Source organism: Gambusia affinis, linkage group LG04 (assembly GCF_019740435.1).
Source record: "Gambusia affinis linkage group LG04, SWU_Gaff_1.0, whole genome shotgun sequence".
NCBI classification, from domain to species: domain Eukaryota; kingdom Metazoa; phylum Chordata; class Actinopteri; order Cyprinodontiformes; family Poeciliidae; genus Gambusia; species Gambusia affinis.
Genome location: NC_057871.1, coordinates 23514522 through 23527811, shown reverse-complemented (window position 1 = coordinate 23527811; position 13290 = coordinate 23514522). Strand labels below are relative to the sequence as shown.

The following is a 13290-nucleotide window of genomic DNA, read 5'->3' as shown; positions in this document are numbered from 1 at the left end:
GGGATCCGTCTGTGGAAGTGAATGAGGTGATTAAAATTGTGATAAATTCATTCAGTGGAACAAAAATTAAAATAATCTCTACTCTATATCAAAAACTGGTGATAAACAAACATTCAACTAAGTATGTAAAAGAAAAGTGGGAATCAGAGCTTAACACGACAATTTCAGATGAAGATTGGTTGGATATGTGGAATACACATCAGACAGCCACCAATTCACGGATATGGAGGGAGTTCTCACGGAAAAATCTAATACGATTTTTCATCACGCCTAAAGTCCAGAATAGATATAAGGCCACAAACATGGGGTGTTGGAGGACCTGTGGATCAATGAACGCTGATTATTCTCACATATTCTGGAACTGCCCTAACATTGTTCAATTTTGGAAAAATGTACATGAAACTGTGGAGGATATTCTGGGATATGATATCCCTATGAGTAGTGTGGTACTATATCTTTGCAATTTTAACAATATCAAAATAAGGGCAAAAGACAGGTATCTGATTAAGATAATGTTAATAGCTAGCAAGAAAGCTATTACGAGAAAATGGGGAAAGGCAGACCCCCCCTTGTCAAGAACAATAATAGAAGGTGAATTCAATAATAGAAGAAATCTAGATTATGGAAAAACTGACACATCGTTTGAGACTTCAGCAAACACAAATGGAAGAGAAATGGATGAAATGGACAACATTCAAGACAAAAGACAGCGAGAAAAATAAAGAACTAGACAAACTAGACAGGACAAAGGTCAAATAGAGGAACAGCTCCTAAGCTAAAGTTTAATGTTATGGTGATTGTAAAGTGTTCATGTACATTGTATATGTAAAGAAAAGTGAAAAATATTAATAAAAAGTTCAATGATTAAAAAAAAAGAAGCAGCTAGCATCATTATCAGTAGTTTATATAGTTGAAGCAGAAAGGTATAATGACACACCTACAGAAATTTTTCTACATTTTTACCCTGAGCACAATTTATCTTGTTAACGCAAAACCTACAGAAGGCAATCTAATACTCCAACCAACATTAAAAATAATATCAGTATCGTCCAAAGAAAAAACAATCTGTGTTCACAATTCTTCAGACATATTTATGAGCACTATGATCATTATCCAAATGACTTAAAGCCTTCAACACTTTCAGCAAAACACTGTTGAAGCCCAAATTCCCAAGCATCTCACAAAGATCAGAAATGTCACTCAACATTACTTGTTATGCATTATCCCTGTAGTTCCAGAACTATGAATGGCACTGACATTTTAAGGCTCAAAAAGCAGTGGTTGAGAGAAAGATGACAGAGAAAATGTTAACAATTCATACCGGCAGCCGGTTGTCGGAGTTATCAAATATAATCTCCACAAAAGCTGAAATGACACGTGGACCAGTTCCTTCCTGCAGTAACAGAAGTGGAAAAACATAATAAATAATATTAAAAACTTACTTTCACAATGATAATCCTGCCATCAACGTGAAAATAGTTCATTAACGTTTAACGTTTTAAGGTTTCAAGGTGGTTTGAACCTTGAAAAAACCTTGTTTGTTTCAAGGTTGTAAAAGTTTTTTTTTTTTCCCCAATAGAGCAATTCAAGCTACATTTAGGAGACTGAATTTTGTTAGAACTCACATGAAGCAGGGCCAGGCGCTGTTCAGGTCGCAGGTGGCTGAATTCATCGCTCAGCACAAACTGGATAGCTGCAAAAGACAATTTTAAATTATGGTCAGTTCGTTATTGTTTTACACGTGTTAGAGAATTTAACTGAAATCCAGCTAAATAAGTAAAGGAGCACATACCATAGAAGAAGTTACTTTTTCCAGATCCATTTCTGCCGACTGAAACAAAACAAAATTGGTAAAGTAGAGATATGGAAAGACTCACACAGATCAATATTAGCAAAACATTGTGATAGCAGTGTTGAACATTGTGATAATAGTAATGATTATTAATCTATATCTTTGAAATAAATTATTAGCAGACAGAAATTTCCTATTCCTAACAAAAAAAAGACACATTTCCAAAATATCTTTCTGTTTCTATGACAGATGGCTGTTTGTTGACTACCATGTTTCAATTACCGGAGGACCAATAAGAAAACATAAGAAATCAACCATATCAGTTAGTAAACGAAGGTTTTCAAATACTAATGTGGCAAAAACTACAGGTGTAATGAATGTTTCAAGGAAAATATCGAAACTTTTGAGACCAAGTGATCTTATTTGAACCTATATATGCGGTCTTTCTATCATCTTAAGTTCTCTTATTGCTCATTTGGATGAAATCATCTGTTCTGGTGTACATCTCTTTTGAAATTGTTAAATCTACTTGAGTTGTTTACATGAAAGCTTAATCAACATTGCATGCAGCAGAAGATAGCATGCAATAATATACCCGTGGAAATCATGCTATGATAAACATTCCATCTCTAATTAAAACTTCTATGCAGGATAAAAACACAAGATGAAACTAAAAAAAAAACAACAACAAAAAAAAACAGCACAAACTCACCGATCACATTGTGCTTGGGACTAAAGGGGTCCACAACAGTTTGATCCCTATAACTTCTGAACCCCTGGATAATGACCTGAAGATAAACAACCATAAACAGCATCTCCTTTAGTATAACAGTGACAATGTGCAATTAGTATGCAAGTGTCGGAAAAGGCAGATTTAGGAAAGCTTATTAGAGAATAGACTCAGTATCTGAACTTTGTATGTTGGGATTTTTGCATCAAATACAGATCCTAAAAGCGGGACTGGGCCATTTGACACAAGCGCTGGCGGTAGCTTTCATTCAGAGCGTTACCAGCCTTATAACAACATAATATAATGATTATAATAGGTAAAGTACTATCAATGTCCCATTTGCATTGCAGAGTTACGTGCAATATAATGCTGGTAACCACTGGCATACAAAGCATAGCACTAAAAGTATGAAAATCCACACCAACTATTAGGCTAATGGCGTTAGCTTAGCCTCTTAACATGGAGACGTGCAGCAGTTAAAGATAAAAAAACAGGCCACACCGACACCTAACTTTACAGAAAAAAACTTGGCTGTAACAGTATTTTCAGAATCTTTATATGGTTTTATAAAATAATTGCCATATTACGTGTGAAATCTTTACAGCGTTTACTAGCATTAGCAAACCGTTAAGCTAGCATGGTCATAGATTAGTTAGGCTCCATCATGCAGAAGCCCGGTGGAAAGCTTACCTGTTTAATATACATGGCTGCCTTAACAGGACGTCCCCTGGATAACACCTGGAGAATAATATCCCCCACACACTAAACAAAACAACCCGAGAAATTAGGAACAATAGAACAACTGCTGCATATATAAAAAAAATAATGATGGAGTGTATGCTAACAGAGAATAACATGGAAAATGGCGGCGGGGGCGGGATGGAGCGGCTCGTACCATTTTGTGAAAACGGGGTCTGCGTAGCAAAAAAGGCACGGATAAATTGTGTGCATTTTGATAAATCTTACTCTTAAAGTTTACGGACTTCTATTGAAGTAATGAAATTTTAACGATGACGCAGTCGTGTCTAATTTGCCTCCAAAATGCTTCATTGGTATTCACATCTCCTTCCTTAAACAATTGGTACAATCCGACACTTCTCCTCTGGGCGCCAAACAAAATTATTACAGTTCTTCCTTTCCCTGCTGTTTTATCTGATCCAGCTGCTTAGAGCAAGGTGTATTTAGGAGTTTCCTCAATAGGTTATCTAAATTCATAAACAAAAAGGTGATTCTTTATCGCCATTTAAAATAAAACATCGACGCCTATGGGACTATTCGTTTCATATTACGGATAAATCATGTTTTCAGAATTTGAATTATGAGATCTGTCACAAGAAAGATTATGTACCTCAGCTTAGAGAAGATGTCTTAAAACATTTAGTGCAACCAGACTTTGACTTTGTCTATTTATTTGGTCATTTAAAGAAGGTTTGGACTGCACGCTTCATTTTCCTTTTCGTCTATGCATTTAGTTTTTGTTTTGAAGCGGAAATTTCCGATATTCAAGCCAGAAATAACAAAAAGATGACCCATAAATCAAAACGTCAAGCGGACCTCAAAATCCAAAATGGTTCCGCTTAGTGTTCAAACGTATTAGTTGGAAACAAATATATTATGCCTAGCTTGTATTGATAATTGCAGCAATCCATTACTTCAACAAAAAACTAATCTCACAAATTTCCTGGCATGCACTTAGAAAAGGCTCAATTTGTGTGCCAGGTCCTTTCTTGATACAAGGGGCGACTTCTACCAATAAAAATTGAGTATTGTAAAAAATAAATAAATACATTTTCAGACTCTTTTAGTTAAATATGAAACGGTACAATAGGGATTTCTGAAAATAATATTTTTTCTTTGTTTTATGATCGCAGATAATAAAATGTAGCATTTTTTAATTCCTATGTCCACACTGTCGAAACAAAATAAAGTCACATTTTAATTCCATCTTGTTCCAATTTTCTTTCTCAGAAGCTTGCTTTTGGTGGCAGTCCATGCTGCAGGGCTTTGATCATGAGGCAACATCAGGATAATTGTGGATAATAGTAATACATTTTTCACCTTTTCACCTGTGATTTATTCTCATCTTAATTTATAAATAATATGTGGCTTGTGTAACTACCACAATTTGGGAAGACATGGAGTATGACTTATTCAAAAAAATGAGACTTACTATCTGGGCTCAAAATCACTGCAGGTGTCACTGTTGCTTCTCCTTTTAGCACTTCATGTGGACATAATTGATCATGGGGTTTTACTTCTTGCTTCAAATACATAGAAATTACAACATGACAATGTTTCAGTGGTGAAAACATTTATTAAACACATTTCATTTCCTACATTATTGAAAAAACAGACCATTGTTTTTAAATAAATTAGGTTTAAATGCTTAACCGTAATTGTGAATAGGCCAGTGAATCACAATATTAACCTAAGGCATGTATATTGCAGTTAATCACTGTGCTGTGTTGTTTCATCATCGCAGCTCAAAAGACCGGAAAACCTTTCAATCGAACACAGTTCTTTGTTATTTTTAACTCTTCGCTGTGTCTCTTGCTGATTTCCGCTGCGTCTACCCGCTCTGCTGGTCTCAACATCAGGCACGCAGAAAGCATTGATTCTTAAAATTTCAAGTAATACTACCAAGCAATCATAGTTCTTTTTTTTCTTTAAGGCAGTGCAGTTAGTGGGCTCAGTTTCAACGGGTGGTGTCCTGGGGACTGCAGGCAAGAGGTAGGGAGGGTGAACATGGATGGCTCAAAGTTTTTGGTGCTGAAAGTGGCGGAGAAGTCATTGGCAAAAAACGAGGCTGACTCTGTGACGCACGGAGTGGCCGGTTCGGGCGTGGCAGCCATGGCCGGAGCATTGGACAGGACCTCGGACTCGAACTGCAACAGCTGGCCCATGAAGCTGAAGTTGGGCGAAATGACGGAGCGCCGCTGCTTGATGACCTCGAAGGCTTCATTGAGCCTCAGTTTCTGGGTCCTCATGATGTACGCCATGCAGATGGTGGGCGAGCGTGAGATGCCTGCTTCGCAGTGTACCAGTACCTTCCCTCCTGATTGCTTCACTTGATCTAAAGAGGAACGACAGGAAGAAATCTTTGTTGAAATCCGTTTTTTTTTTTTTTTTTTGGGAGAGGATTAGGAGGCCAAACAGCAAAAACTCACATTTCTTCTCAACACACTACATATCCAAAGCTACTCTGGTCAAATAGACACCAGCCTTCATAGCACAAGGAGACAAACTTCTTTTGCTGGTGTTAGTCACAAAGCACACCAGCTCCTGCACTAATGTGGGGGCGCTGCATTCAGCCTCCGTACTCACAGATGTGTGTGTCCTATACGTGCCGCGCTCCTACAGGTTTTACCGGTGCATTCTACCACCTCCACACGTTTCCACTTTCACCTGTCTCTCTAAATGTCCCTTCTTAAATGCTTCAAGAATTCTTAGAAATTCTCCAAACACCTACAGGTCTGTACTTTCATTCGCCTTGCGTGCAAGTCTGTTCTACCCACGGTTTCAGACAGCAGTTTCATTAGCCACTGTGCACACCTACACGTCTCTCTGTATCACAGGAACTATGAGGGCCACTTCTATCCATTCCAGAGAGCCCCTCTTGCTGAGAGAGCGACACCAACCTGAATTGAGCTGGACAGGATCTGTGGGTGTTTTAATGACCGAAGTTTGCTCTGAATTAACAGGACATACTTCAGTGGGTCAGCAATATTCATTATCTTCCCCCGTCTCGCCGTTACATCAGTTAGACACATTTGGGATTTGCTGATTGATTTTAATTGAAGACCAACAGCTGTGATTATTTGTGTACCCTGCATGTCTAATGGCTGATGAATTTCGGAAGCTGCGTTTGAATGTAGGTTAAACCTGCTCCCAGGAACACTTTTGATACCTTATGTAACAGCCTGGCTTATGCAGAACCACGTCCCCAAACTATGCACGGCACTGACAATACAGGTCAGGCTAGCTGCTTGTGGATGAGCTGTGTCTTTGGTTCTGCCAAGCTATAAATATCCCATTGTGTATTATCTTTGCTACTGCTACTAGGAGCGTTATGCAGCAGCCTCATTACCTGTCCTACATGCCGTGCTTTCCTCTGAAACAGATTTTGCTGCCCTGCTGGCCATCAGTAATTTCCATCTCGTACGGATAAAAAAACCCCTCTCTTACTGTGCGTTAGTCACCCAGTATGTACCCTCCACCCAGTCATCACAAATAATAGCTTGTTGTGCCGTGTGTCTCAGTCAGCCTACAAATTCTGACCCCATTGCTACAGTTCACCTAGTTGTCACACTGACTGACCACACCCGGCAACGCAGAGATTTGGCCGCAGAGCTGATGACGGCATGGGAGAGCCATCTATGCATTAAGACGGAGGAGGAGGGAAGGAGATCGGAAGGGTATAAGGCTAGAGAGGAAATCCTGACTGACAGAAGTCTGGCTGGGTTATATCGGCGAGGGATTGAAGGCTTGTGACGACGATAAACTGATTACTGCCGGGTTTCTCAAAGCTTTCTAGTTGTGAATGGCAGCAGGCTTGAGATAGAGGGAGACTTATTTCAAGATGCTTTTCAAAAATAGCAATGCCTATGTATAGATATAGAAGTCTTTTTGTATCTCAGCCTGGGTATTTTTAAGATTTGAATAATCTGGCCGTTAAACCTGTACAACATCTTAACTTAGTATCCTTACAGACTTGAGGGATTAAAGTATTTTAACTACCAAGAATGTTGTCATGACAATATCCAGACACTCACCAATGAATTCTATTGCCTCCTGGAAGTGTGAGCTAATGTCGGCCATGGGGCTATCCTCCACCGGGATCCACTTGTAGTCATAGTGGCCCCTGGTCGGATGCAGGTCCCGACGCGACACGTTGAGCAAGGCTGTGATGTGAAGGTCGCTGAGATAGTCCTGTCTAGAAGCGTGGTAGGCACTGCCGAGGTAGAGGAAAGGCAGGATCTCTACGGGTTTACCCTAGAGCGCAGAGAAAACAGAAACATAAGTCAGGTGTTAATGGGCAAGAACACGCAGCTTCTCAGAGAAGACAAAACATCCACCGCCAGCCTTGATCCATCAGCTTTTACCCACCCAAAACCCTGGGAAATTGCACATTGTCTTCATTTACTGACAAAGACGTGTGGTGGAAAATGGAGGAATGGAGCCATTAAGGGCAGTAGTACCTCACAACGTGTCAGTCAGAGAGACACAGGAGGTCATTCAGATCTGAGGCTTTCTCAGGCTTTCTATTTATAGTACACATGACAGACGAAAGGTTGCAGATGAAAGCCTCAGTGAGGGGTTGCGCTTCCTTTTTTTTTTTGCAATATATATATATAAAGAACTGAGGAGCACTGAAGGTCAGGGAATATCACGCTTTGGTGTCAAATATAAGCCTCTCTCATACCAGCGTGGTTTTGTGTGTGCCATATATAAAAACCTGACAGTTTGCAGCTGTGTGGGAGTGGAGGGGTGTTTCCATACCTGATCATAATCTGGTTTGCGGTGAGAAAGCTTCTCGCTGTGGCTGCTGACTCTTTTCTCGGTTTCAGTTCCGCTCTGGTCAATGGTTTTCACCTCAGTGCAAAGTTCAGGGTATTGAGAGTAGAAGTTTTCGTATCCTCCTGAGCCAGCAACACACACAGAAATACATGTCACGGATATGCATTTTTAGAAAAGAAGCTTAGAATAATTACAACACCACTTCTAGCCTACTAACGCCTTCACACAAGAACGCACTTCTTGTGAAATGGCAGTGTTTATGAAACAGTCTTAGCGCGGAATTTGAGAGTTTATAACCTGATTATAGACGCGTAATTAATTACAGGAGCCCTCACTAAAGGGACCGGTAATCCGTTTAGGCCAGCCCTCCTGACAGGCGGAGATGGATGCGCTTCCCAACACATTGCCACGACCTGAGATGAACCTACTACACTTTACTATATAGTAAATGTTGGATTCGACATCTTTACCGCTAACGAAAGTCACTGCAGCATCAAGCTGCGTCTCTCCAGCACTGACTCATCCGCTCTACTGACGTACGCAGGACATTCATTTCTCCAATAAGTGAGAGAAAAATAGCTTCGATGAAGCAATGAAGTGATGGTGATGGTACCAAAATGTTGGTCAACCAAATTTAAAAAAGAAAGAAAGAAGAAGCCATTTTAAGGGTGAATCGCGTAGCCTATTTCATGGATTTTGTCAGATTGCATGCATCCAATTATGACAAATATTGCTGTAATATAATATAATATAATATAATATAATATAATATAATATAATATAATATAATATAATATAATATAATATAATATAATATAATATAATGTCAAGCAAATCTGTCATATTTGGATAATTACATCATATCCTTGTTACTTTATTAATGGTATCGACTTTCAGCCTGAAACAGGCAACAAAACCGTGTAATACGAGGAAAAAAAAATTCAAATTCTCCATTTGGATTTCCTAAATTAAATTATTTATAATTAGCAAAACAAAAACAAACTGGTTTATAATAATAATAATAATAATAATAATAATAATAATAATAATAATAATAATAATAATAATAATAATAATAATAATAATATATTCTTACCTTTCAAGAAGCAGATGCTTGCCCCGCTCGCTAGATGCGACAGCGTGTTTATTACTATTTGTGCTACACTGTCCTTTTTCAGCTTCTGCCAGTGGGACGTCCGGTCATCGAGAGCCACGATAGCCGATATGCTCCCTTCCCGGAGCCGAAAAAGGGCTCTCTCGTCCGGGATGACGAACTGCAGAGGCACAGGCCCTCCCCGGGACCTCCGGACCACCAGAGAGTTGAGATTCACGTTGACGGACCCTTTAATACTGGAGTTCGTGAATGAAAAATAGGGTCGACAGTCCACAATGAGACAGGTCCCGCACTCCTTCCTGATGATCTTCTTAAGACGCCGGCAGTCAATGCTGGAGACCTTCATTTTGAAGACTTCTTCTTCTTCTTCTTGATGTTGTTGTTATTGCCTTAAACAACTGAGCTGGATGCGAAAGTGGGCGAGCAGCGAGCCCAGTGCGAGTCTGTGTCTACATTTCCTCCAAGGGGATTCCGGCCGATCGGTTTTATGTGAATGGGACCTCCGGTGAGTGACGTCGAGAACCATATATGGACACCGGCGCTGGTGTGTTCGCAGGAAAAAACCCGCCCACGTCCATGACTCCGCTGTGACTCCGCCCGCGGGCTCTGGTAAATAATAAGAAACCCTGTACAGAAACTACTACTGATCCAGCCATTACTCACTCCCTCTCTCTCCCTCCGCAAGAAGCCCCACCAGTCTTTTCATGCAGCCGGTGCTGAATGTTTTTAGAGGTCGCAACGCCACGGTTTCTAAAGAAATAAGAGGCCGTCACACCGTCTCAGTTATTGCATAACGAAGCCTTTGCGGCGGGTTGCTGTTGGCATGTTGTGAGGCTTCTGCAAGAATACAACAAATGATGCAACATCATGCATACATGTGTTGCCTTAAAGGAAATATTCTCTGGACACACGGAATCCAAAAAGTGTGCATTTTGCAACTGCTAGACTTTAGGTTATTGTGATTTTAAAAAATAAATAAATAAAAAAAAGTGATTATAACAAATCATTTCAAAAACTCTGCCTACCCTTAATGTGACACGCATTCAGCTGAAATTTGTAAAATGATAACTTCAAGGCAAAGTGTGAAAATGTTATGCAGCTTTTGCTCCAAAAACCTAACATTAGCTGGAATGAAGCTGCTCTATATGAAAAATCTTCAAGCTCTAGTATATATATATATATATAATATATATATATATATATATTTATTTTTTCCCCCCTGATATTCACTACTGACCTCGAAGGGAATTTAAATAAAGACACATCAATTCAATGAAGCCATAGTTTGGATAAAAATATGTAATCATACAAAAATTTACCACAAAAATGGGTACAAAAATAAAATAATCCATCGCAGCACAGTAAAAATTGTCATCAGCAATGTTGACGTTGCATAACACCGATGTTTCTCTAAGACAATTCAAAAGGCTGAACTGAAACTAATCAGCGACACTGCCAAGAGGCTAACAACAACACTGACAAAGCTGCGAGAGTTTCCGGAAAGGGCTGGTCATGTTTTACATGAGACGAAACGCTCTTGTAGTTTTTGGAGTCTGGATTAAGAAGGACTGATAAAAAAAAAAGAAAATAAGCTTTTTCTCCCAGTGAAACAAATTTGGGCCTGCTCTCAAATCTCTGGGAGAATGTGTTAAGATCTTATAAAACGAACCAAAACAAACAAACAAAAAAACTGACTCAACTTCAAAGCATAGATTTTGAAATCTGTAAATGTCAGCGTTAATAGTGGAATGTGTCCTGTACCGACGTTGTCTGAGGAGGAAGCTAGTAATCTAAAAGAGACATAAAAAGCCAGACTGCGGTTTGCAAATGTACACTGTGACAAATATCTTCACTTTTTCATGTTCTGCGGTGAAGCTAAAGTGAAACTGTTTGACCTTAATGACCGTTGTTACATTTGGAGGGAAATGAGAATGGATGTAAATCTGCTAACACCATCATCCCAGCTGTCAAGTATAGGGGTTGGCAGCATTATCCTGTGGGGCTGTTTTGCTGAACAAAGAACTGGTGTACTTCATAAAACAGATGGCATCATGAGGAAAAAAAATAAATAATGTGAGAAATATTGAAGCAACAACTAAAGACATCAGTCAGGAAGTGATGTCACGGTCACAAATGGGTCTTCCAAAAGAACAATAAGCCTAAGCATCCAGCCAAAGTGGTTATGTTATGTTTTGAAATGTGTATTTATTCAATGTAAACTCCTGGTTTCGACTGTACGTTCAAATGAACAAAAGAATGGCGTCGCTAGAGGAAAATCAGTGTTCAGGTTTGCCCTAGTCAGAGTCCAGAGCAGAAAGCATGTTGGCTGAAGTGGGCTGTCGATAACTCACGACTTCACAGTGAGGAAAACTACTGCAAGATAGAGAGAGTGTGAAAATATTACCAAGTCAAGATGTGGGATGTTCATAAACATCTACTGTCTCCTCTAAGACTGAATGCTGTTTCTGAATTACAAGGTGCTTTTACAACACTTTAGCTTGAGATTGTGCACACTTTAATATTTTTTCCCTTATGAGTATTTTAATTGTAATTTAAAGTATATAAATCACATTTGAGTTGGAAAAATTTAAAAACAAAAATTATATCATTTCCCTTTCAATTGTGGTCAGGTTTGTAGATAGTTGTATCCATTTCTACGTATGATTTACTTGAACTATACTTAATTTATATTCACTTTTTTGGAGTTAATATTAAACTCATTGCTTGTATCCAAAACTACAAACATATGAAATGGAGAAAGGGGAAATGACCAGCACACGTGGAACTGCACAACTTCTGATTTTATTCGTGATACTTCCTGTTTTTGAATGCATAAAACGTAGAAAAGAACAATGTTAGCTTGGTCACTCGGCATGAAAGTTAGCATGGTGTTTTCCATTTTGAATGTTGAACCTAGCGCTGTTTACTGCTGCCGATCAACAAAGCAGGCTGATTTCGTAATGGTTGTGTTCAGGCGACAGACTCACAAGTTCAAAAACGGTCAGAGTGGCCACTCTTTTTTTAATAAATTTAAAACCGAACATGATTGATTGTTTATTTAATGGGACATTATATCAGCTTTGACTCTTATTGTACAAGAAAGATTGGTATAGAAACCACAGGTTGTCTTGAGCATTGTTTTCCTTTTTTCTCTTTTTGCAAGCAGAATCGTTTCCCACAGATTAATTAACTCAGGGTGCAATGACCACTTACAAGCCGACCCAAATTAGAGCCATGGCCTACAGGGGAACAACAGGACAATCGAGTGGAGAGTGGCAAGAACAGAAAGCTTAAATCCTGGGACAATTGTTCTTGGAGTAAGGAGCAGTTGCGTGGGGAAGACTTGTGTCGCTGAAAAAAATGAAAAATGTGAGGGCAACCAGGTGAAACAACAGAAACGGACCACAACAACCTGACATCATGAAATAGGAATCCAATCGAAAGGCGGAACTACACGCTACAGGAAACGCGCTCGCTTCCTGTCTAACAAATAACACTTCAATGTAGCTAAAATGATAAACAATCCACTCCAGACCTTTCAGTAGCAGCGCCTTCTTTGGCCCGGCAAATTCTCAGGAGTTTATATTTGTGTTAAGGGCTTATGAATAATCCTCCATGTGGGCTAGTCAGGAATGTAGCTGAGTTTCAGGAAGAGATCAGGCAAAGTAGCTGACAAAAGCAACCTCTAACTTCCGCCCAGTCCCACGTATAGCCCAGTGAACCAGCATGACTTCTCTCCAGCATCCCTCAGCCTGTAAGCCTAATCCCCAAAATTAATTAACGAGCTTAAACGTCACTCGACCTGCCCGCACACGACAAGAAATCAATCCTGACACACGGCCCAGGACTCTGTTTGGGTTCAGTTGGCATTTGGATCTAAATATGGATGCCTACAGAGAGTGTAGACCTTATATCAACACAAACTGGTCTGAACTTGTAATACTTGAAACAATATCCTGAAATCCTGTTTGGGGGTGGAGATGGTAAATTCTGAAATGCGTTCCCAAAATGAGGAGTGTAGATTATACAGTTAGGGATGATTTGTTTTCCTCAGTTTGACATTAAAAAGATGTAAATTTTCCTGTTTTATCTTAGTTTGGATCATTTCTAATTGGTATATCCAAAAATAAAGAGACA

General features: G+C 39.4%; 2 protein-coding genes across 2 annotated transcripts in view; both read right to left on the bottom strand.

Moving 5' to 3' along the window:
• Positions 1-3389, bottom strand: part of smc3 (structural maintenance of chromosomes 3) — a 28837-nt gene extending 25448 nt beyond the window's left edge. The window contains exons 1-5 of the mRNA XM_044114554.1: positions 3213-3389; positions 2505-2580; positions 1793-1831; positions 1626-1693; positions 1322-1393 (exon numbers count right to left, since the gene is read on the bottom strand). Of these exons, the coding sequence (XP_043970489.1) occupies positions 1322-1393; positions 1626-1693; positions 1793-1831; positions 2505-2580; positions 3213-3227 (270 nt within the window). The 5' untranslated portion in view covers positions 3228-3389. The remainder of the gene's footprint in view (positions 1-1321; positions 1394-1625; positions 1694-1792; positions 1832-2504; positions 2581-3212) is intronic.
• A 1427-nt stretch (positions 3390-4816) lies between these two features.
• Positions 4817-10143, bottom strand: dusp5 (dual specificity phosphatase 5). Its single transcript, XM_044114553.1, has 4 exons — positions 9136-10143; positions 8022-8161; positions 7295-7514; positions 4817-5595 (listed from the first exon to the last, which is right to left on the bottom strand). The coding sequence occupies exons 1-4, from the start codon at positions 9497-9499 to the stop codon at positions 5189-5191; spliced, it is 1131 nt and encodes a 376-aa protein (XP_043970488.1). The 5' UTR covers positions 9500-10143; the 3' UTR covers positions 4817-5188.
• Between the last annotated feature and the right edge of the window lie 3147 nt (positions 10144-13290).

Bases quoted from the DNA above. Each gene is read 5' to 3' on its own strand.
- dusp5 (XM_044114553.1), bottom strand. From the start codon at position 9,499: ATGAAGGTCTCCAGCATTGACTGCCGGCGTCTTAAGAAGATCATCAGG. The intron at 8,162-9,135 runs GTAAGAATATAT...TTGCTGGCTCAG, and splicing joins AAGCATCTGCTTCTTGAAAG to GAGGATACGAAAACTTCTAC. The intron at 7,515-8,021 runs GTATGGAAACAC...TCTGCGCTCTAG, and splicing joins GCAAACCAGATTATGATCAG to GGTAAACCCGTAGAGATCCT.